The sequence below is a fragment of the Dermacentor albipictus genome, chromosome 5 (assembly GCF_038994185.2).
Source record: "Dermacentor albipictus isolate Rhodes 1998 colony chromosome 5, USDA_Dalb.pri_finalv2, whole genome shotgun sequence".
NCBI classification, from domain to species: Eukaryota; Metazoa; Arthropoda; class Arachnida; order Ixodida; family Ixodidae; genus Dermacentor; species Dermacentor albipictus.
In genome coordinates this window covers 68,534,768-68,555,884 of record NC_091825.1, presented here as the reverse complement: position 1 = coordinate 68,555,884, position 21,117 = coordinate 68,534,768, and the positions used below count along the sequence as shown (strand labels likewise).

The window sequence follows — 21,117 nt, the reverse complement described above, 5'->3', positions numbered from 1 at the left end:
TTTAACTTCACCTCCTCCCCTCCTCTTCTTCTTGTAGACGTCGGCAACGGCCACCTACCATGCGTATGCGTGAGGCGAAAACACGTGCCATTATATCGTCTTTTCCTCCAATACGCCGTTGTCCTCTTGAGGGGGCGCGCGAACCTGCGCGTCTTCTTTATATATGTTTTTGCCTTGTATCATTGTCCCGCCTCCAAAACGCATCGTCCCGATGAGTAAAGCGACGAAATTGTTCACAAGCTGTTGTCGATACTAAAGTGGTATATGGCACAGAATAGATGTTCGTCGAATAGTCACTGCCTGTTTTAATATGGCTTCAGTCTGACCACATGTACAGTTTCTGTGCGACGCCGGCATCGTGATAAGCTCACTTTTCCTTCTGGCGTAACATTGTAGTTGAGGGGACTGGTGCGTCTAAGTACTAGGTAAGGGTCGAAATAACGGCGCATTCTGTCGCCTGGTGCATACTCGACTTCCCTTCGCCGCAGGTTGTATCGGTCCGCGTCGATGCGCTGCCTTTGATGAATGCGATGTCACGCCAGCTGACGTACTTCTTCGGCCCTCTGCGTAAAGTTGCTGATGTCAGGGTTCTGTTCTGTGCTCTCGCTGACAGGCACCATTGCGTCCAAAGGTGCGGAAACTGTGCGACCAAAACAAGTTGGAATGGCGTTACTTGAGTGGTCTCCTGAAATGCGGTATTGTAGGTGAGTGTTGCATAGGGTAGTACCTCGTCCCATGTACGGTGCTCTAAGCCTACGTAAATTCACAACCTATCGGTCAGCGTCCTGTTCAATCGCTCGGATAGCCCACTTGTTTGAGGGTGATAGGCAGTTGTTTTCTTGTGGCTGGTATGAGTCAGTTTCACAATGGATTGCGTCAAATCGGCTGTGAACGAAGTTCCTCGGTCCGTGATAATAATAGCAGGGGCACCGTGTCATAATACTATCTTGGTGACAAACATTTCAGCCACATTAACGGCTGTTGCACTGATTAGAGAGGATGTCTCGGCATATCGGGTTAGGTAATCCGTGGCTACTGCAATCCATCGTTTCTCCTGTGACAATGTCGGAAAGTGACCGAGAAAGTCCATTCCTTCTTGTTAGAATGGGGCTCCTGGGGGTTCCATTGGATTAAGGAAGCCTCTCGGTTTTAATGGAGGCGTTTTGTGTCTTTGGCAATCCCGACATGTTCGTACATAATGCTGTACTCAATTCAATGGCTTTGGCCAGTAGTACTTAGCATGAATTCGGGCGAACGTTGTGCTCACTCCGAGGTGTCCTGCTGATGGGTCATCGTGACAGCCTTCCAAGATATTGGATCGCAAAGCTGAAGGAACGAGGAGTAGAAATTTCTCTGTGCTGTGCTCAAAATTTCGTTTGTACAGGATGCCATTCATCGTCACATACGATGACGATGCCCGGCAGAAAAGTCGCGGAACATGGACGGTGTGTTCCTCGAGGTGCCTGATGACAGGAGCAACTCGGCGTCAGACTGCTGGTGTTTGGCCATCTCAGATGTGGTCACGGCTCCAAAAAACGGAAAATTGTGTCCATCTTTCACAGGAGCAGACTCGACCGGCGCACATGATAAACAATCAGCGTCAGTGTGGTTGCGGCCTGACTTTTACACGACCGTTATGTCGTACTCATGCAGCCTCAGACTCCATCTAGCAAGTCATCCAGAAGGATCTTTCAGGTTGGCAAGCCAGCACAATGAGTGATGGTCGCTGATTGCTCGGAACTATCTACCGTATTAGTATGGTTGGAATTTTCCTATGGCCCATATTACTTCGAGGCAGTCTTTCTCTGTGGCTGAATCGTTGGTTTCAGCCCTCGAAAGAGTGCGGCTAGCGTATGCAATCACTCTTTCCTTTCCGTTTTGCCATTTAACGAGGACGGCACCGAGTCCTAAATTGCTGGCGTCTGTGTGGATGTCTGTCTCCGCTTTCTCATCAAAGTGTGCAAGGACCGGGTGGTTTTGAAGACACCGTCGTAGCTCATTGAATGCATGTTCTTGTTCACTTTGCCAGACGAAAGGCATATCTTCTTTCGTTAAGCGTGTTAACAGCTCGGCAATCATCTAAACATTTTTGGTGAAACTCCTATAGTAGGAACAACGTCCTTGGAATCGCCTAACGGCATTTTTATCAGTTGGTGTTGGAAACTTTTCTACTGCTGCGGTCTTCTCGGTGACAGGGCGGCTGCCTTCGGTGCTAATCACATGGCCGAGGAAAAGGAGCTTATGGAAGCCGAGGTGACATTTTTGTGGCTTTATCTTCAGCCCTGCTGAACCAACAGCTTTGAGCACAGTCCTTAGTCGTTCCACATGCTGAGCAAAGGTGGTAGAAAAAATCACGACATCATCCGGATAAACCAGGCAGGACTGCCACTTTAACCCGGAGAGCACAGTGTCCATATCCGCTGAAAGCTGGCAGGTGCGCAACAGAGGCCGAGCGGAAGTACCTGAAATTCGTATAGTCCCTCTGGTGTGACGAATGGTGTCTTCTCACAATCTCATTCATCCACTTCTATCTGCCAGTATCCGCATTTGAGGTCGAGAGAGGAAAAGAATTTCGCATCCCGTAGCCTATCGAGGGTGTCATCGATCCTCGGAAGTAGACAGACATTCCTCTTTGTGACGACGTTTAGCTTCCGATAATCAGCGCAGAAGAGCAAAGTCTGATCATTTTTCATTACCAGCACCACAGGCGAAGCCCGCGGGCTGGTCGATGGCTGAATTACGTTGTGTCTAAGCATTTATTCTAATTGTTTGCTGATGATCTCTCTCTCCTTCGGTGACACTCGGTAGGGATGCTGGCAAATAGGCCTCACAGCTTCGTCGACAATGATACGGTGTTTGGCATCAATGTTCTCTGGACTTTCGATGTCGTTGAGAAACACGAGGCGAATTCTCATACAAAGTTCTCTATTTGCTGCTACTGACTCGTTGATTGTGCTGCTTCGATGTTGACGGATGCGAGCATGGAGTCTACGTTGTCAGAATCCAGTAGTGCAGCATCGGAAGAGCTCAAATCAGTAATCTGTTCATAATCATTAGGGCGTGCAATCACGTTTCCCTTCGTAACATGCTGGACTTCATTTCCAAAATTAGTCAGGAGGACACTTGAACACCCGTCACGCTGCCGAACAAGACCCCTTGACATACAGATCCCTTCTTCGAGTAGGAGCCCAGTGTTGCCGTCCTATTCCTCGGAGTTGGATACGATGGGGACAGAGAGCGCCGAGTACTTGTAGCTTCGTGTGTGCTGTGTTCTCGCCGCTTAGTTCGCAATGAAGTGAGAGGCAGCACGAAGGTTACTTCGCTCACGTCTGCTGCCGCGTTCTATACAGCATTTTGACGGGGAGTGTGCGCCGTCTTCGAGGTCATTTTCACGAATTATAAATTAATAAAAATTAACGTGGATACAAAACTATATTGTTCCATTAAGCCTGCGATGCTCTGACAGATTGGGAAATTAGTACTTGTGACGCCTGCGGCAGAAAGTGTGTTCCACATGCGCCGCCAATGTTTGTCAGGTGGCGCTGGCTAAGACTTTCAGGGCAAGTCCTAGTAGTAAAACATAAATACCCCAGAATGTGGATGCCAAAACGCCATGGCGATGGCTCAATTCGTAGGAGCATCGCACGCGTTATGCGGAGGCGTGCGTTCGTATCCCACCTGCGGCTAGATATCTTTAGTTTACTTTCATTTGCATTATATTTATCATTTGTTTAATTCAGTTAGCAAGTACAACTAATTTCCCCAACGTTTCCCTTGATGTGTTTGTTGGCTGGCTTTTTATGATGCACACTGGATTAGAAGCAGCATTTCCGAAACTGTAGTTTCTTTGTTATTATATCGCAGTTTGTTCTTCTAATACCAACACATGCAGCACACAACAAATCATTGCCAGCGTTAAATACGAGTGGAGGTCACCGTTTTTCCCTTTTATTTTAGGTTATTAAGCAAGTCATTAGTTTTAACAGCAGTGGAAAATATCCTATTTCTAAATACAAATAGCCGCTTTTCAGTTTACTTAGATTCAGCCGTTAATATATTCTAAATGGCCGCTGGGAATTTTTAACAACCTCTTTTGTGGTGTTGAAGTACGATCGGACAGATGACTTGATTCAGCAACGTTTCACGTTGTCATCCCCCGTACACATCTCCATTTGATCATAGCTATCATCATTTTATTTAGGAATTAAGGTAATAACTGAATGTTCTCTAAGAATTCTTGGTGTCATATGAAGCTTAATACATTATTAAATTCCAGACTCTTGGCGGACCACAAAGATGTCATTCTCGCGGGAAAATGTCGTGCTCGGGTGTTGATACCACTATGCGGAAAAGCACGAGAACTGAAGTGGTGAGTATGCGTGATGGTAACATGTACATTCACAAACTGCATCTGCTGTATAACTAATTTGTTTTTCCTGTAAAAACCTTCGAGTTCCTCTGAGAAAGACATGTGAAATTCCTTACTGAAATAACCGCTGGAGGCATGAAAACATTCCTATAGCGCCCAGGGACAGACATTTATAATTTGCACTTAGCTTTGCTTGAGATACTGTTCAATTTTTTGGTTATTTCACTTTTAAGATTTATTACCCGAAAATGTTTTCGCAGAAGTAGTGACGAATCATGCAATAAGTTTAAAAACTTCAATACGAAGTAGCATGGTAGTTGCTCAAACGAGAAATGTAAGATGCTCGATCCGGCAGATCAAGGCTGTTACTTTATTATGTCGAGGCTCTTCATGTAACCTATTACTTTTAATGTCTAGTCAGTCTTGCTCTCCAAGTCAGCCCATATAGCTCTGTAGGAAACATTTATTCGAAGCAATTTCATAACGCTGCTTTAGAATAGCCCTCTTAAAAGCGTAAGATTCAGTTATAGCAGAAAAATGGAGTGGTGGTTTTTCGAGCACGTTATCTTGGAGATACATCTGGCTTGTCATGTCTCTAATTTTATTCTGCTTTCCTTATAGGTTTTACGAACTCGGACACAGCGTGATCGGTGTGGAATTCGTAGAGGAATGCGTGCGCAGCTACTTCACTGAGAGTGGTCTGCGAATGCAAGAGTCCTCTTGCCCCATTATCAAATGCAAAATACTCCGGGTAGGCAAAGGTTTTCGGCGAATAAGCTTCACAACCTCAATTTTCGAAATTATAGAAAAGCCATGAGTGAACCTAATCAGTGGGGGAATGAACAGCACACTTCATTGCCCCAGAACTTGTGTGGATATCGTAGGGTCCTCCGTACAAGTGACAGCATCATAGATCTAGTTACCTTTCTTGATGATGAAATGTCAAAGATAAACTTTGCAGTATGTACATTTTTAGATATAGACCATGCGTACGATACAATCATAATACAGAGCTCATGACCCTTAGTGTTCGAGAAAGAACTTTACATATCAAATTTTCTGGAACAACGATATGTATTAGCGGAATTTAACAGCGGGAGAAGGTCTTAACTTAATCACTCGGAGAACTGAAACAAAGCGTCTTCGGCTTTTAATAGTTTAGAGGTGGGATGACATTGTTACAACAGCGTCTTCTATAACATACCCAGTGTCGTGTATACGCCGACATTACTACATTTAGACTTCGGCATCTTCAATCGAAGTTATTCAACAATCATTACAAGCGAGTCTATAGGAAGTACACAATTTTCTTAGCTTGGCATGAGCTTTTCCACTAAAAATTCAGCGATGATGCCTTTCTCTACGAAGCGCCAAGATTTCTGGATGTGCAGTGACAAGCACATGTAGGAAATCGCCAATATTCATCGCTTTCTTGGAGTAGTACTGTCGTGAACAATGCGTTTGGAACTTGTGGAGAAGAAAGTAAACAATCTGGTATGTTTATTTTCTTATTTCCCGAATTCATAAGGAAGAAGCTCTACATACGCTTTGCTCATACTCTACGTTGCTGTGGTGTGGGAAACAATTGTCTACAACTTGCCACTACTGCAAGGAATATAACATGCGGCCGCCAACAAGTTGCACTTGATAATGACAAGGAGCCTTAGTGAATGCCTTAGTGTACCGAAGGTGACGTTAAATAAACAGGCCGTAACAGACGTACCAGAGTCACTATAACCCTGCTATGGCAATGAGAAACATTTGCCAGTTCTGCAACGTTACGCGTGAGTAATCCTACAGCATAGATGCCATCCGCTATCAATAATAGTCCCCCTAAGATGCTGGACTTATCTGCGCGTCAAGTGTACGTTTTATTCCATAGTCAGTAGTACAATATACACTAGTGTGCCCGCATTTGCTTTAGAACGCAGGTCTTAGAGGCCCGTTGCTGCGGCGTGCATTGGCGTTGTCCCTCGGCGTAAGCGAGTGTACTAGCACAGCGAAAGATGAAAGCAAGCGCGGAGCGCAGCGTCCGGAGCAAAGCACAGTGCCGTGCAAGACTTGCGACGACAGCTACAACATGGCGCCTGAGGAGTGCTCCGTCTAAGTAGTCTACGTGCGAGAATGGTTTAAGATGGGGACAGCCTTTGTAAGGGCACTTGCCGCCGCCAGGTAAATGAGCGGGTTACACTTTCCGAAAAATTATATGTGGGACACAAAATGGCGAAATACCAGCCGCCATAACCACGTTTTCGGCAAACCATGGTGACGTGAAACAGTTTAACTTTAAAAAAAAAAAAAAGCTTTGGACTTCGCAGTCAGAGACATATAGCGTGTCTGAGCGCAGTACATGGCCCATCTACGTTTCAGTTAAGCTGCCTAGCAAGCACAATCTTTATTACAGCACACCTGGAAATCGCCCTTTAAAATATACGTGCAAGTGGAAGGAAACTGCAATGCTTAATGCAGTTCACATTGTTGGCGTGAGATAATACTACCAAGAGCACGCCACCATTCCTTACAAATTCTTCCTTTATACGTGTCGCACGATCTGCGATAGAAGAAAAGTTAGTTTGATGTGATAAAATAAAAGGATAAGGCAACTGATATACTAAATAATGCATGCAGGTCTCATGTGCCATTAGTGCAAAACTGAATTAAAGAAATTTAACAATTTGACAAAAAAGAAAAAGCAGGAATGCGCTGCGACTTCTAGCGAGATTGCGGACCAAAATGCCTACTCACCGAATTTGGAGATAAATAGCGGCCAAAGTTTTGGTGCTGTCACCACCTTAAAACAAGGCTTGCATATAGGCTCCCTAGCTCTGTCCTCTTTTCCCCGATAGCATGCGGTAAGTGCCTTGCAACCATAACATATATGGAAACAAAGCGGTGAATGATCGGCAGTCTGACTGCGGCGGTGGCACTCAATCGTGCCCACACGTCACCCACCCGCTGCCTGTCCGGATAGTGAGTCGGATTAGTCAGACAGTCGCGTCACACTTCGCTGCGTTTGCAACGTGCCACACGAGGCAAATTGTCCGCACCAGCCAGTACATCGCAAAATGAAAACTCCGTATAGAGCTGCACTAAAATTTTGCATTAAGAGGTATCGCGCTGCGCGATGGGGCACACTCGCCAATTGTCTGAAGGAGCTAGTTGGTGTTGTGAGATGTATGAGTACGATGTTTAACTAACTTCTATCGAGATAGAAATTACATAGACACTCAAAGCGTGCTCGCGTTGTCAATGCCATTGTATTTTTCCTGTAGCAATGGCATATGCACTCCCGTGCTTGGCCGACGCTTGGGCTTCACGCAAGGACGATGGCAGGCGCTCGGATAGTTATAAGTTGCCCAGAAACGCGCATTAACGGTTGGCTGCAAAGAGCGACGAAGTCAAGTGAGCATGCGCCCTAGCCCCGCTGAATCGTCTCTACAGCAGAATTGGACAGCGCTTTGTTTCCATGTATGACATCGGTGGACAAGGTCGCCATGCGCACGCTGCATGTATTAGTAATGACGTCATGGGTGCACTACGCCGCACGCTAATATGGCGCCATCTCGTAGTCTCGTGCAGCCCACTTTGTGACTTCTGCGGGTGCTATGAAACAATCGTGCACGTTCTTTGTAAGTGCGCTCGTTTCAACGCGCAAACAGCAGTCCTCTAAGCCAACCTAGACAAACTGGAGAAGCGTCCAATCACAGAAAACAACATCCTTGGAAACTGGCCTACGCGAACATCAGTGCAATCCGCTATGAAAGCATTGCGGCGTTACCAAAAAGACACGGGACTTTCTGACAAATTGTGAGTGTACACTGTGTGATGGAGGATTCGACAATAACACTGCGTACGACTAGAAACACCTCCGCAGACTGCGTGACAGTGCCCACGCACAGAACAGTTCGCGTGTATCGTGTGTACGTGTGTGTTTGTACGTTGTTGGGATTTTTTTCCTTTTTTGCTCTCTCACCTATCGCATCCCTTTGCTTCTCCCCCATTACAGGGTAGGCAACCGGATATACTCTCTTGTTAACCTCCCTGTCTTTCCTTTGCATTTCTCTCTATCTCTCGCTCTGCTTTCTTCCTGACCCTTTCGCCAAACTATCCTTGTCCAGTTTCCGCCTCATGCTTTCACTGCAGCCTCTCTTCCACTCTCCACCACGCGCTCTCTTTACTATCGCCGTCTTTAATCTCTCATTGCGCTTCGTGTTCGCTCTTTCATTGTTCGCGGGAGTCATTTGCTCGGTGACGCCGAGGCACGCCTACGAGCGACGTAGGAACGTGCTCCTAAGAGCTGCGCCATAAAAAGGAAAAGAAAATCCGAAATAAAACGAGACCGCTTGTACTTTAGCGCATTCAAGAGACGTTCGTTTTTTTCGCTCCCATCCTAGCGGCAGTTTCTATGGAGTAGAAAGGAGCTATAATTTTCGTATTGGAGCAAGGGGTGGGGCTTGAGAAGAAGTATTGGGTATATGGACCCTTTGTTCCCAACTAGTCCGTCTCATGATCATTTTCTCTATTGCAATGAGCGACCATGTTCTTTACTGGCGGTAAATAAAAATAAAGTGTTGAAGTATTTGTTTATAATTTTCGACGTTTTTCTTTCTGCAGAGCCACAAGGTAAAATTTAGAACCTATACAGAAGAGTGGTAGACTGCATCAAATTTTGCTTAAGAAGTTACTGACAGCAGATACACCATAACACGAGTAAACATTCTACAAACGCCCAATGCAGACGTTCAATAGACACTCAACGCGCATGTGACATTCAATGAGAAGCAACTGTGTCATTGTGTATAGCCGCGATTCTCTTTGCCTCGAAACTGCCTAGTGACCAGCTGTTCCTTGTTTCGAAATTGCGACTCATATATATGCTCGTGCATATGACATTTCTCTTGATGATAGTGACTTAAGGTGTAAATGAACCAAAAATAGGTAATTCTGCCTAGTAAGGGAGCGAAGTTATTGTTATATTCTTTCAAACTTAGCATGCCATTCCACGGGTGCTGCAGTGACTTTGCACATGGCCGGATTTCGCGCAAATATAGTAGTGCATCAGTGGCAGAAAGTGAGACAAAATGTAAATGCCCGTGCTTGGTCTGAAAATTATGCTCGTCTGAAGTAGTCATAGCATACAAGTGATTTATTACATGTGGGGGTGTCAGGAAAACCACGTAACATGGAAAAGTTCGGAGTAATACATTTCCTGAACGCACCACTTGCTCAGCGTCGAAGAATTGCCTCTTGTTTGGGAAACAGCTGCATCGCTAATCTGTCGAACAGATCCTTACGCTCAGACAGCAGGTGTGTTCCTGAATCAGTGTTTGGGATAGCTTACACAGCGTTGCACCTGATATCTGAAACGTAGTGTAGTGCGGGCTGCCGAAAATGGTGCTCCTATGGAGCCGCTTCTCCAGCTTACGCTGTGGCTGTGCTGCGTGTGCCGGGCGGGCCTGCGACACGTTTTTTGGCCACTACAGAGTGGCCAGTGTGCCCAATGGCAGACACCCACTGTCTCCAGTTGGTACAATAGAGGTTCACTGAGTACCAGCACAGAGTGAGTAGCACATACTCAGTGCTTCATGTCGGCGTCGAAGAGTTTCCTTGAAAGGCAGCACCTACCCACTCCCCGCATCTACAGGGACTCATGTCAGTGTGAAAGAGGCAGAGAGAGTAACTAATAAATGAGAGAAAGGGAGGTTGAAGAAAAGGAAAGAAAGGCAGGGTGCTCCAACCATTCGATCACAGACTACGCAGTGACCCAGATTGGCAGGAACACGGTTAGATGCAAGAAAAGTCCTGAAGGCAATTTCTGCAAATTCCACAAAGCACCCTAAGGATGCCAACGCATTAAAAAGTAAAGTCCGACGGAATGCTGGCACGTAATTGACAGATGCAAACGAGCTGTCAGCCATGAGCCGCAGATACTCCGGCGTTCATGCGGAGCCTCATGGGAAGTGTCCACGAGACCAACCTATTTCTACGGGAATGGTGTGCGAGATCGCACGCGCTTGCACTGGCGAATTCAGAGGTCACGTGGCGAGGCCCAGCTTTGAAAACACCCTGTACGCATTCCCACGAACGAGAAATGTCCTGAAGACGTGCTAGGCGAATCAATTGCCGGCAATGCATGCCAGGCTAACACCGCCTGCTGCAATGCCACCACCACCCCCAGCACCACCACCGCCGCATTGAAGACTTTCATGCTCTCGCACGGACTGGGGTAAAATGAGCAAATGTCTATATTGTTTTTATATATGGGAGTAAATAACAATGGGCACCGAGAGCTCAGGGCTAGCCACTTACAAAAATTCCTGTATAGGCTAATTCTTGTTTACATGGAGCCTTCCTCTGCCAGCATGATGGTTGTGCGCGACAGGTAGGATATTTCTACAGTGGAGCTATTCCCATGCCACATCATGGAGCAAACGGTGGCGAGTCTGGAATGGGCCGTGCACTGCAAGCTGCATACGCTAATGATAATTCTTCCGTCTCACTTCGTGCATCATTCAGGTGTGACGCCTTTCGCGCCGGTGGCTGCAATCTACGCCAAGCCAGCACTTTGAGACGCCTGATAGCTCACAAGACGCCGTTTCTCCAGAGCAGCAGCAGTTGCCTCGCGTGCTTTGTCAGGCCGATATTTCGCCTCCTTGCATAGCTAGAATTTCGCCTGAAGGGCTTCAGCGAACAGTGCTTCGCTGAAGCGCCCAAGGGTTCTTTAACGCGACAGCGTTAAGGAGTTCGTGTAGCAGAAAAGCCGGTGTCATTGGCGTCGGTGTCGGCGTCCTCAGCGTTGGCCATAAGCGAAAAAATACCGGCAGGCAATTCATAAATAAAAATAACTTGCAACATGGGCTGCGTGGGAATCCAACCAGGGTCTCTGGATTGTGAGGCGGAGGCGCTACCACTCAGCCACGAGGTTTTTTTTCTTTATTACCTTGATTTCAACACCAATCAAACGCGTACAAAGTAGGTCACTTGGTGCAGAAAAATAGTATTACATCACTTCGAGAGACTACATATTTAAAAGGCACTCAAAAAGGATATCACAGACACCAAAGTGTCAAGCTCCAGAAACCACTCTGGGGGTTCAATCATGTGCTTAAGGGCATCACGCGTGTACCTAAGACTTTAATTTAGGTGTTCCCTCGCAGACCTTTCATCTACGCGGGCATTCCTGACATCCATACGCATTTTCCACACGCCGCTCATACACAAGAGCATTATCAAGTCAGCCGGCACTCCCCCTGTGTCTGCACATGGTAAGAACCGAATACCGTAAGGACTTAATGGCAGGTCTTTCTTCAGAGTCCGTTTGAGAACATCCCACAAGAAAACTGAGTCATGGCAATCCAAGAAGATGTGTTCAGTAGTTTCAGGTTTCTTACATATGATGCAGTTAACAGACCATGGAACAAAGAAGCCCTTGCTTTGCAGCCATGGCTTCACAAGGAGAGTGCCCGAATGCAATTGAAAAAAGAAGGTTTTCGCTGAAGATCTAACCGTCATCAGCCATGAGTTCGATGCTTCAAAGCGGTACATAAGGGCCTCTAGTGAATGCGGTGTTGTCTTAGGAACGTGTCGTAGAAAGTTATACTGCGGTGTATATCGGTAATTATGAGCATGTAACTTACAGAAGTTGCAGTTACACGAGTAGCGAAGTACGTTTCCGCTACATTTCTTCTGCGCTTTCCACACACGAAGAGCCATCTTGCGGCAAACACAGAAGACCTCCTACTCTCAATGTACGGCGCTGCCCCGACAGGTGGCGCTCCACGCGCGCATTGGGGCTGTGCGGGGACCGGTGCGAGGCGCGTCGCGGCCCCGACTCCCTCTCCCCTGACGACGCTTCGCTGTGCTCCGTCATGGGTTGCAGAATCAAGCGTCCTTCCTTTCTTTAGATCTCTGTCTATATCTCTCTGCTCATGCCGTTCACGACGTTGGGCTGGCGTAGATCGTTTCCCCCTCCAAGACACCGAGTCCTCTGGTTCGTTCCGCTTGCTCAGGCACACGTTTCGTTGCCGCGCCGAATGCTCCGCTGCTCGACGCTCACCGCGTGATTGGTGGGTGCAAAGTCCGATGCGGGGCGCCTCCTAAAGGGCCGTTTATGGTCCGACGTAATGCACGCGCGCGCGCACGCTACGTCACGTCGGCGAAAACGACCCCTCTATAGTCGGGCACACCCGCGCAGCCAACGTACCCGGCGGCTTCCGACGCGTCTTGACGGGCCCGGCGCTGACATGGCTCCTGAGCCATTCGCGCGTCGGAGTCGGCGGAACTCTCGCACCAAAATGCATTGCCCGCGAAGAAAAAGGCGCCAACACATCTCCGCAGACGCCTTTTGCGGACGGCGCGCGACTTGGCGAACGTTCTGCGCATGCTCTGAAGATAGTAGCCGATGGCGCGCGCGTTGAAGTATAGAGGGGATGGCATCTCGGCTGGCGCCGCACAACCGAGGTAGCATGACTGACCGCGAACGACGCTCGCCCGCGCGCCGATAACGTTGGACTATAAACGAGCCTTAAGTGATCGCTGCGCCGTAGCGCATTGTTTTACACCCCTTGGCGGGTCCACCGGAACGCTGTCTCGTTTCACCCTTGAAGGCGAAGCTTAAGCGTCCTGCGATTTTCGTTTTGTTTTTGTTTCTTTTTCGAGAAACTTATTCAGCATTGCGAATTCCTGCGTAGCCTACTTACTTGCCCCATTGACATACTTTTGAATTGAACAATGAACGTCGCTGATAGGGTATGTCAAAGTCAATAAGTACTGCTGAATGGTATGGTTGGCAACATTAAAGTACCTGAAACTGCATGTTACATAATGCGAAAAATCTTCACTTAGCTCTTGTTCCTGTCATTTAAGAGAAAAAAATATGTGATTAATTACTGTTAGTTTTAATATCACCAGTTTTTCATAGATTGAAGGAATCTGATATTCTGCAATATAAGCTCGGGTATAAAACGCGGAACAAATCTATGATGTTATCATATCAAGGAATAGCACAGACTTTCTTCCCAAATCAGGACAGTAAAAGTGTGAAACAAATACGCACGATGGGTGAAATATACACGCGTCTTATTAGATTTCATTTAAATAAGAAGTAGCTTTATCTGCACGACGACAGACCATCTATTCCGATTCTTCTGTAGTTTTGGTCGGAATCGAGCGTCGACACGCAAGTGTAAGACGGAACGTGGAGTCACGCTCAGTGTTATACTTATACAGCGCAGAAAGCACCAACGCCAGTCGTGTTTTTAGAGAATAGATTCAGGAAAGTTTCCATAAAACTGTAGCGTGAAACGTTTAACGCATATTTCGTAAAAATGTCTCGAGGCGCATCACTGTGCTCAACAAGTTCGACGACGCACATCTGTCAACATCTGTCAGAAGACATAATCCTAAAGCATATACCTCATTCGATAACACATTAAAAGACCGCCTAATAATTATCATAATTTTTATGGCATCCATGACTGAATGGATGCCTACATTAGTTGCTATTACTTTGTCTCTCATCGTGCCTCTTTTCTTGCCTCCCTTACACCAAAACTCGTGCAAGGTAGCAAACAGGAAAGTTACATCTGTGTTAGTCACATGCCTTTGCTCCTTCTTACTTTCTCACTCTCCCGACAAACATATGGCGAAGGTTAAAAAAGTCAAGTAACGTAAGAAAATCAATCGACAACTTTTCGTGGTTATAATATGAAAGCGTGATTGAAACCTAAAGAACTGGAATGTCACTGTGGCAGAAGCATTGTCTCCATAGAGGCCATCACTTTGTTTGGACTGTTATCTTTTAGTGAAATAATTGCACTTACTGGGGTAAGAAGAAACGCAGAGATCTAGTAAAGGATAAAGGACAGGAATACGACAGGTAATGATGCAATATGGCGTTGTACTTTACATTCAATAACGTGACATGATAATTTCAGCCATTGTAGCACCTATTTGTCTCGCTAAGGCAGTTAGCATATTTTGAATGAGACGTTGTATGGTTATCAGCCATGCCATTGAGAAAAGTCGAAACGAAAATGCGTCTGCTAGCACGAAGCACGCATGAAAAAAATAAGAAGGTAATTTCCAAAGAAACCTTCTGTCTGTCCCACTCTGAGATTTTCAGGAGCGACACCTGGTTACTCACTTCGTTGACGGTCATTGGGATACTCCCTAAACGCGCTTGGCTACTGAAAAAAAAAGAACTACAAGATTACTTGAACTAATGATCACCAAAGCACATGCCCTGAAGTGAATGGTGGTGTTTTAATGTGGTATGAGTTGTATCGGTGTGCTTCTGTGACACTGAGGTATTGCCGATAATTTGAATGGACATACGTACATATGGCCGACCGCGGTGTAATTTTCTTTGTTTTATTTTATTTCTCTCTTGCGTAGACGCCAGACCATCGGCTGCAAGTGTTCATCTGCAACATTTTTGACTTTAAAAGGTAAATTACAAGTTACATTTGTCGATACCAGCATTTCTGGGATATTCCGGGAGCTGTAAGGACAAGTGCCCCTATAGAAATCTGAAGATATATCGCGCTTACGGTGTGGGTGTCATCGTGTTAATGTTGAAGAAACTGTCAACGTTTTACTGAGAAAATAAGCAAATTAGTAAAGCAATGAAGGGGGCTAGTTGCTGAACATTGATGGTTTTATTGTGCTTAGTTTTATACTGACGATATTAAGTGAAGGACAGGTCGTGGACGTACGTAGCGCTACGTACGTCCACGCCCTGTCTTTCACTTAATATCGTCAACGTAAAACTAAGCGCAATATAACCATAAACAAATTAATATTGAGTGCGTTACAATACCAGCAAAAGTATATGTATACCCGAACTATTTGTCCAAGTAAGGCGCTTGTAGAAACAGGGCAATCTCCACTCCGTGGAAAATCGAGAAAGAATAAATATAGAAAACCTGTGTGGCCCAGGAACATATCCAGCATGCGAATTGTTATTAGGCATTGTTTCTTGCACTGCATTCAATTGTTGGCGCTGTTAGTCTTTCTCCTCCATGCGAAAAGAGGTATTTTTGTAGAGAAGAGACTGCATGACGATATTCGATAGTTCTCTTGTAAAAACTTATAGCGCTACTGACACGCGTTTCCGTTTTGCCTCAAATTAACGATTCAAAGGAGGCGTGGCCTTATGGGAGGTAAATTTCTTTTTTATGAAATGTAAGTGGCAGTTGCCAGTCGTTGTTAAGCATGAACTTACGCTAATGCTGAAGACAATTTCCATAGTTTTGACAGGTGTAGGACGAAAATTTCCTTCACTTTTGATTAAGAACGCTCGATTGTATATTGAAAATACGCATCAAGACTATGCAACGCAGCTATTTCAACAGGCCTGCTGCGATATATATTGGTGCCCCCTCGCGTGTTACATTAGAGAAGGGAGGGGAGCATGCACAGCCCCATCGTAGTAGATGCTCCACAGCGGCACCGCGCATTCTTGTTCTCTATGACTGAATGCAACCTTACGTTGTCGGCCTACTTGCCATGCTCGATGTTTTTCCAGTGTGAGTCTGTAGTTTTGTAGAACAGCATGTACAGGATGTTCCAGAACCATGTTCCTTGCGTAATCGAGCGGAGTCAGCATCGTTGGCACGCTTAGTGTGGATTGCTCGTGGGGTCGTCAGCTAGCCATATGTAAAGCAGTGCGCACGGCGCTTGTTTCTCGTCATTGCGGTTACGTTATCAGAGTGTACTCGGAAACACTTGTGGGACCCTTATTTTGATAAACAGCAGCATTTACGCTTCAGCTACCTTGTCTGTGGTAAAATACAGCATATGTGCATAGCGAGCGTTTCGTGTTTGGTCGCCCGCTCCGTTGGGCACAGACATTTCAATTTTGTTGCTGCGCAGTGCTTTAGGCACAATATAAAACACGTTTGAGGCCCTTATCAAGAATTTACCTAGATGGCCGCTTTGGTGCGTTAAAAGACGCAATGCTTTAGCATCATTCCGACACATTGCGGTATCTTGCTACTATATGGCACGATCGAGTGCAAAATGTGGCATTAGGTAAGCGCGTGATAGATCAGCAGCTTCACCACGATGCGAGCTGAACATGCTACGAATGCACAAAGAATTGCGAAAGGCAAACAGATATTTTGGGGTGGACTGTTGGATCGGAGGTTTACCTAATATTCCGTGCATCTTTCTTGAGTACAACAGGAAGTTTCTACGCCTTTCGAAAAACAAGTGGCGTACCAGGAGAGCATGTTATCAATTAACTTAATTTATAGGGTTGGTTTCAATGCATCAAACTTGACGGAACTCACATAGAAGGGCATTTACATTTTCATTTGATGTGTAGCATAATTTTGAAAAAAAAATGCCTCGATTTTCTCAAGCATAGGATGCTTGTGTGGATGCGCCTTACGAGGGACTTTGTTGTTCGCGTGTTTGTCATTGGGCGCACTCGGAATCCCTTGCAGGTCTTTTTCTCGATGAGCTGTAGGCCATCGGCTCCTCGGTCTGTCTATATCGTAGAGAATTGGGGTAAGCTTCACCCACAGATAGTAAACACTTTCCTGATTGATTTAGCGAGGTCGAATCCAATGAGCCAATGTGGCTGACTAGATGTATAGTAGTATTCCGTCCATGTTGGAATTGTAGATTGCTTCGTGTTTAGGACAACCCCACATCCCATGTATTGTAGTGGCTTGTGACTGGGTTGTTGTGCACGTCCCTTCGTTGGGCTCGTCAGTAAATAAGAGATGGCTCTTGCCCGGTGACACCTTAGTATTTGTACCCTGCTTTCTCATAAGTAGTTGGGCTTCTCATGGGAGCTGCCTTAGCGTTTCCGAGAACGAAACATTGCATTGAAATTACCTCTGCTGTCTTGCTCTGTGAAGCTCAGATCGGCAAGGTGCTTTGGCAGGGGTGGGTGAAGATGGGCAAGGTGTATCTTTTGCGTGCGGCACGTATTGTCATCTAAAATCTGGTCGAGCCCTTACTGTTTGCACTATCATTTCCCATTACTGCAGCATGTGCCGGTGCCGACTTGACTCGCAGTTGGCTTCAGCACATGATGAATAATTCTTGCTAAATTCACAGAATTTCTTCCACGATTGTCATGTCAACTTTTTTTGTGGACCAGAGCAAGCATCTATCTCATTGCGTACCACCGACCTTCCATCCATAGGTTCGGAGTGGTTACAAAAGTTCTGCAATGTCGGGTAGAAGGCTAGACAAAACAGAATAATGACACAAAAAAAGTTATGCAGTCTTGTGCTGCAGAGCTGAACTTCGCAAGATGAGTAAGCTTGATAACTTCCATCAGCGCACAGCCTTCCCTAGCAGCTTAGTCGTCTAAGCCGAACCAGACTTTTCTTTCTTTGCTCCTGCCGTGGATAGGAGGCACATATTGCGGGCCCGGTTCGTTCAGGGATGGAAATTGTGGCATCGAGTAAGAAATACAGGCGACAAGCTTTCTTTGGATCATAATTCTCAATATATTTTGCTCTGTAAGTACATTCGCACGTATTTGAAACTATTAAGAAAATAATACTGAGAGGTTTGTGTCTATGGGTGCTTTACTGCATAAGTACCACGAGCGCTAAACACTCAAGAATAAGGGTGGCGTAAAAGAACGCTATGCGAGGCTGATATATTTTGCTGTTTTTATACAAATATTATGTTTATTCATATGCTTATGAAGTTATACGTTTCCGCAGTCGTTTCCATTAGCCTTAGAGTGCGTTGAACCAAAGTAGTCTCATGGTACCTACATAAAGCTAAGAGTTAATAGAGTTAATAAAATTTGCTAGAGCATCGTGCAACTAATGTTCGAGATCAACCACTGATCGGTAAAATTATAGAAGTTTTCTGAAGAAATGTTTTACATATGTAACATCAAGTGCCTAGAATTATGAAGTAAGAAATTTGCAATGAAATGCTATTTTGTTTAATACAAGCAAACTGAGCCATTGGGAATTCGGTAAGGGGAGCTTCAACTTCTTATATGCTATAAACAACGTGCAATTAAGGTAGTTGTAAGAACACTGTTTTCACAATTATAGAGTGAAGTAGCAGTTCCCATCCTTCGTATAGTCGCATGCATAAAACTTACCCTAGAAAAAAAATAGAGGCAGTAATTGGACAGCACCGTGGCACACAAGCACGGAGGCAGAGTGAGAGATAACGAATGAAAATGCAACCATTTTAATTGGAGGGTAGCACAAGGCAAAGACAAATCCCCATATGACGTCACCGGAGTGCCGTTCTCATCGATGCCATGAGAGGCACACGACGCCACTTACCTGCAGGGATGTAGAGGCTTCTTACTGTAGTTACTCGCGAATGAAGGGAGTTCCCAAGGCCTTGGCAATAACACTGTACAGAAACACCCTTAGCATTCGCTCTTCTGGGCTATTAACGTAATTACTCAGTGTTTGACAACACGTGTACTTGTCTGCAATCATGTTTTCTAAATATCTTGCACAGGAAATTCAGGGCCCCAATAACCTACACAGGCTTACTGGAACTTCATCATATAGAATTCGCATTCTCCAGCTATGTCATTACAAGCAACACTTTTGATGTTGAGGCTCCCGTACAAAGTTAAGCATTTGCATGTTTACATTTATTAAGAACTGATAAACGCGTTTATAAATTTGGCACGTCACAAATACGAACAGAAAAACAAAGCACGTGTCAGGGGAGAACGTAGTTATAAAAATTGACATAACTTCATTTACAATGACTAGGGGTTCCACCAATGCCTAATATGAGGAATTTATCCATGTTTTATAGCGCACTGGGCCACGAATGCTACTCCCTTTATCTACGTTAACGACCAAAAGCGTAAACACTAGCGCTGAGTTCCGTGCCAGTAAATTTTCTGCAGCGCTTCTGCTGACATACACTCCCCTGATAATTTAACACGCATGCTTGGGCAGACAGTTCCTTGACTTTGGCAACAAAATATTAGAGGCAGATTCTTGCGATGAACATTTACTACTCTACTCTACTGAAGAACCAGGCAGCGTGCCTTGCATAAAGCCAGTTCTCACGCTGAGAGCAAGGCTGTAGGAATGCACAGTGTGGCTGTTTTGACGTACATTCATTGGAAATAATTTCACAACGTTAAGGTTTCAAGAAAATGAGACAATCACAGCCCCAATTACAGACGGTACATTGAAATTGTCATCACAGCGAAGGAAGAAGTAAACTACACGTATTTCACATTTTCGCAAAAAAGTATTGTTACGGAAGGATGAACGAAGAGAGGAAGATCGCGAGAGGCTGGCTGCTGCGGGTTGTTGATGGTCAGCAATTCTAACTACTCGGACTCATTTTGCATGTATATTGTAAATATAATCTTCTACACTCCCAACAACCCCGCAACATATTGGTGAGAGGTGCGGGGTACCACGGGTGGAAACGGAGCTCCGCAGTGGACGTCGCATCCCCGTCCGCACCATGAATGACGGTAAGCACTGGGGATCAACGTCGTTGCCGCCTCCTTGGTCCACGTCGCATGCTACGTCACTGTCACCTTCGGTTTTCATTGTGCAACCCAAGGATCCGGGAACTTTCTGCAGGACCGATGGCGCCGACGTTAAAGAGTGGTTGGCAATGTACGAACGCGTGAGTGGAATCAACAGATGGGACCATACGCTTATGCTAGCTAACCTGTTGTTCTACCTAAGAGGCACGGCAAAGGTGTGGTACGAAAACCACGAAGAGGAGCTAACCAGCTGGGACCAATGCAAAGATAAATTGGAAGAGCTGACTGGCAAACCAGCCGGCCATAAAACCGCAGCAAAGCAGGAACTGGCCTCCCATGCCCAATGCCCCATGGAGTCCTAAGTCTCGTACATCCAAGACATGCTGGCACTTGGTCGTAAGGCCGATCACGACATGACAGTAGCTGAGAAGGTAGGACACGTGCTTAATAGCATTAGTGAGGACGGTTTAATCTGCTCATGTGTAAAAGCTTCCCTACAGTTGATGCTATCATTAAAGAGTGCTGAAACTTCGAGCAGGCCAAAAGCCGACGCGTTTTGCAACTATTCGCCAGGCTTCTCAATACTACCGCCACGTCGACGAGTGAAGATCAACCCGCAGAGCAGCATGCGTTGCCATCAGATGACGTGGTGCGAATCGTTAGACCTGAACTAGATGCTATGGCGCCCACAGCTTTCTGTTCGTGTACCCCTGAAGCTACCACAATTTCAGTTCCTCTCGTACAAGCCATCGTTCGCCAGGAACTTGAAAACATTGCTTTACATTCTTTGTGTGCTGTCGCCCATCCCAGAGCTAAGAAACGCCCTTCTACTATTGCCACTCCACCCGACGCTTCTCTCCGCGCTATCGCAACCCGACTGAGGGGAGAACTGCGGACGACCAGCCGACATGTTTCACCTGTCGCCGCATTGGTCTTGTCGCCCGATACTGTCCAAACTCGTGGCCCTCAGCCCCTAGCACACCCACCAACCTGAGTCATTTTGATGAAAATTCGCACAATGTTTCGCCCACCACCGAGTCTAACAACGTCAACAACTCTGCGAGGAACACGCGGCACAGCTGCTCACCATCGCCGCGCCGACACCAGTCTCGTACAACGCAAACAAGTCGCCCATCTTCCCGTTCGCCGCAGCCACGTCGCCTTTCGTCCCCTGTGGGTTTTGGCCGCACCCTTTCGGATAACTAAGAAATGCAGCCCTCGGAGGCGGTACCGCATCGCCTACTACCGCAGCAAATCCTCTGTCTCTACCCAGAAAGAGAAA

General features: G+C 46.1%; 1 protein-coding gene across 2 annotated transcripts in view; it reads left to right on the top strand.

The window, feature by feature from the left end:
• The window catches only part of LOC139059894 (thiopurine S-methyltransferase-like), an 81,860-nt gene that overhangs the window by 34,062 nt on the left and 26,681 nt on the right, over positions 1–21,117 (top strand). For both annotated transcript variants that reach the window (XM_070538443.1, XM_070538444.1), the window contains 3 exons: positions 4,277–4,369; positions 4,991–5,120; positions 14,765–14,817. In XM_070538443.1, the coding sequence (XP_070394544.1) occupies positions 4,277–4,369; positions 4,991–5,120; positions 14,765–14,817 (276 nt within the window). The remainder of the gene's footprint in view (positions 1–4,276; positions 4,370–4,990; positions 5,121–14,764; positions 14,818–21,117) is intronic.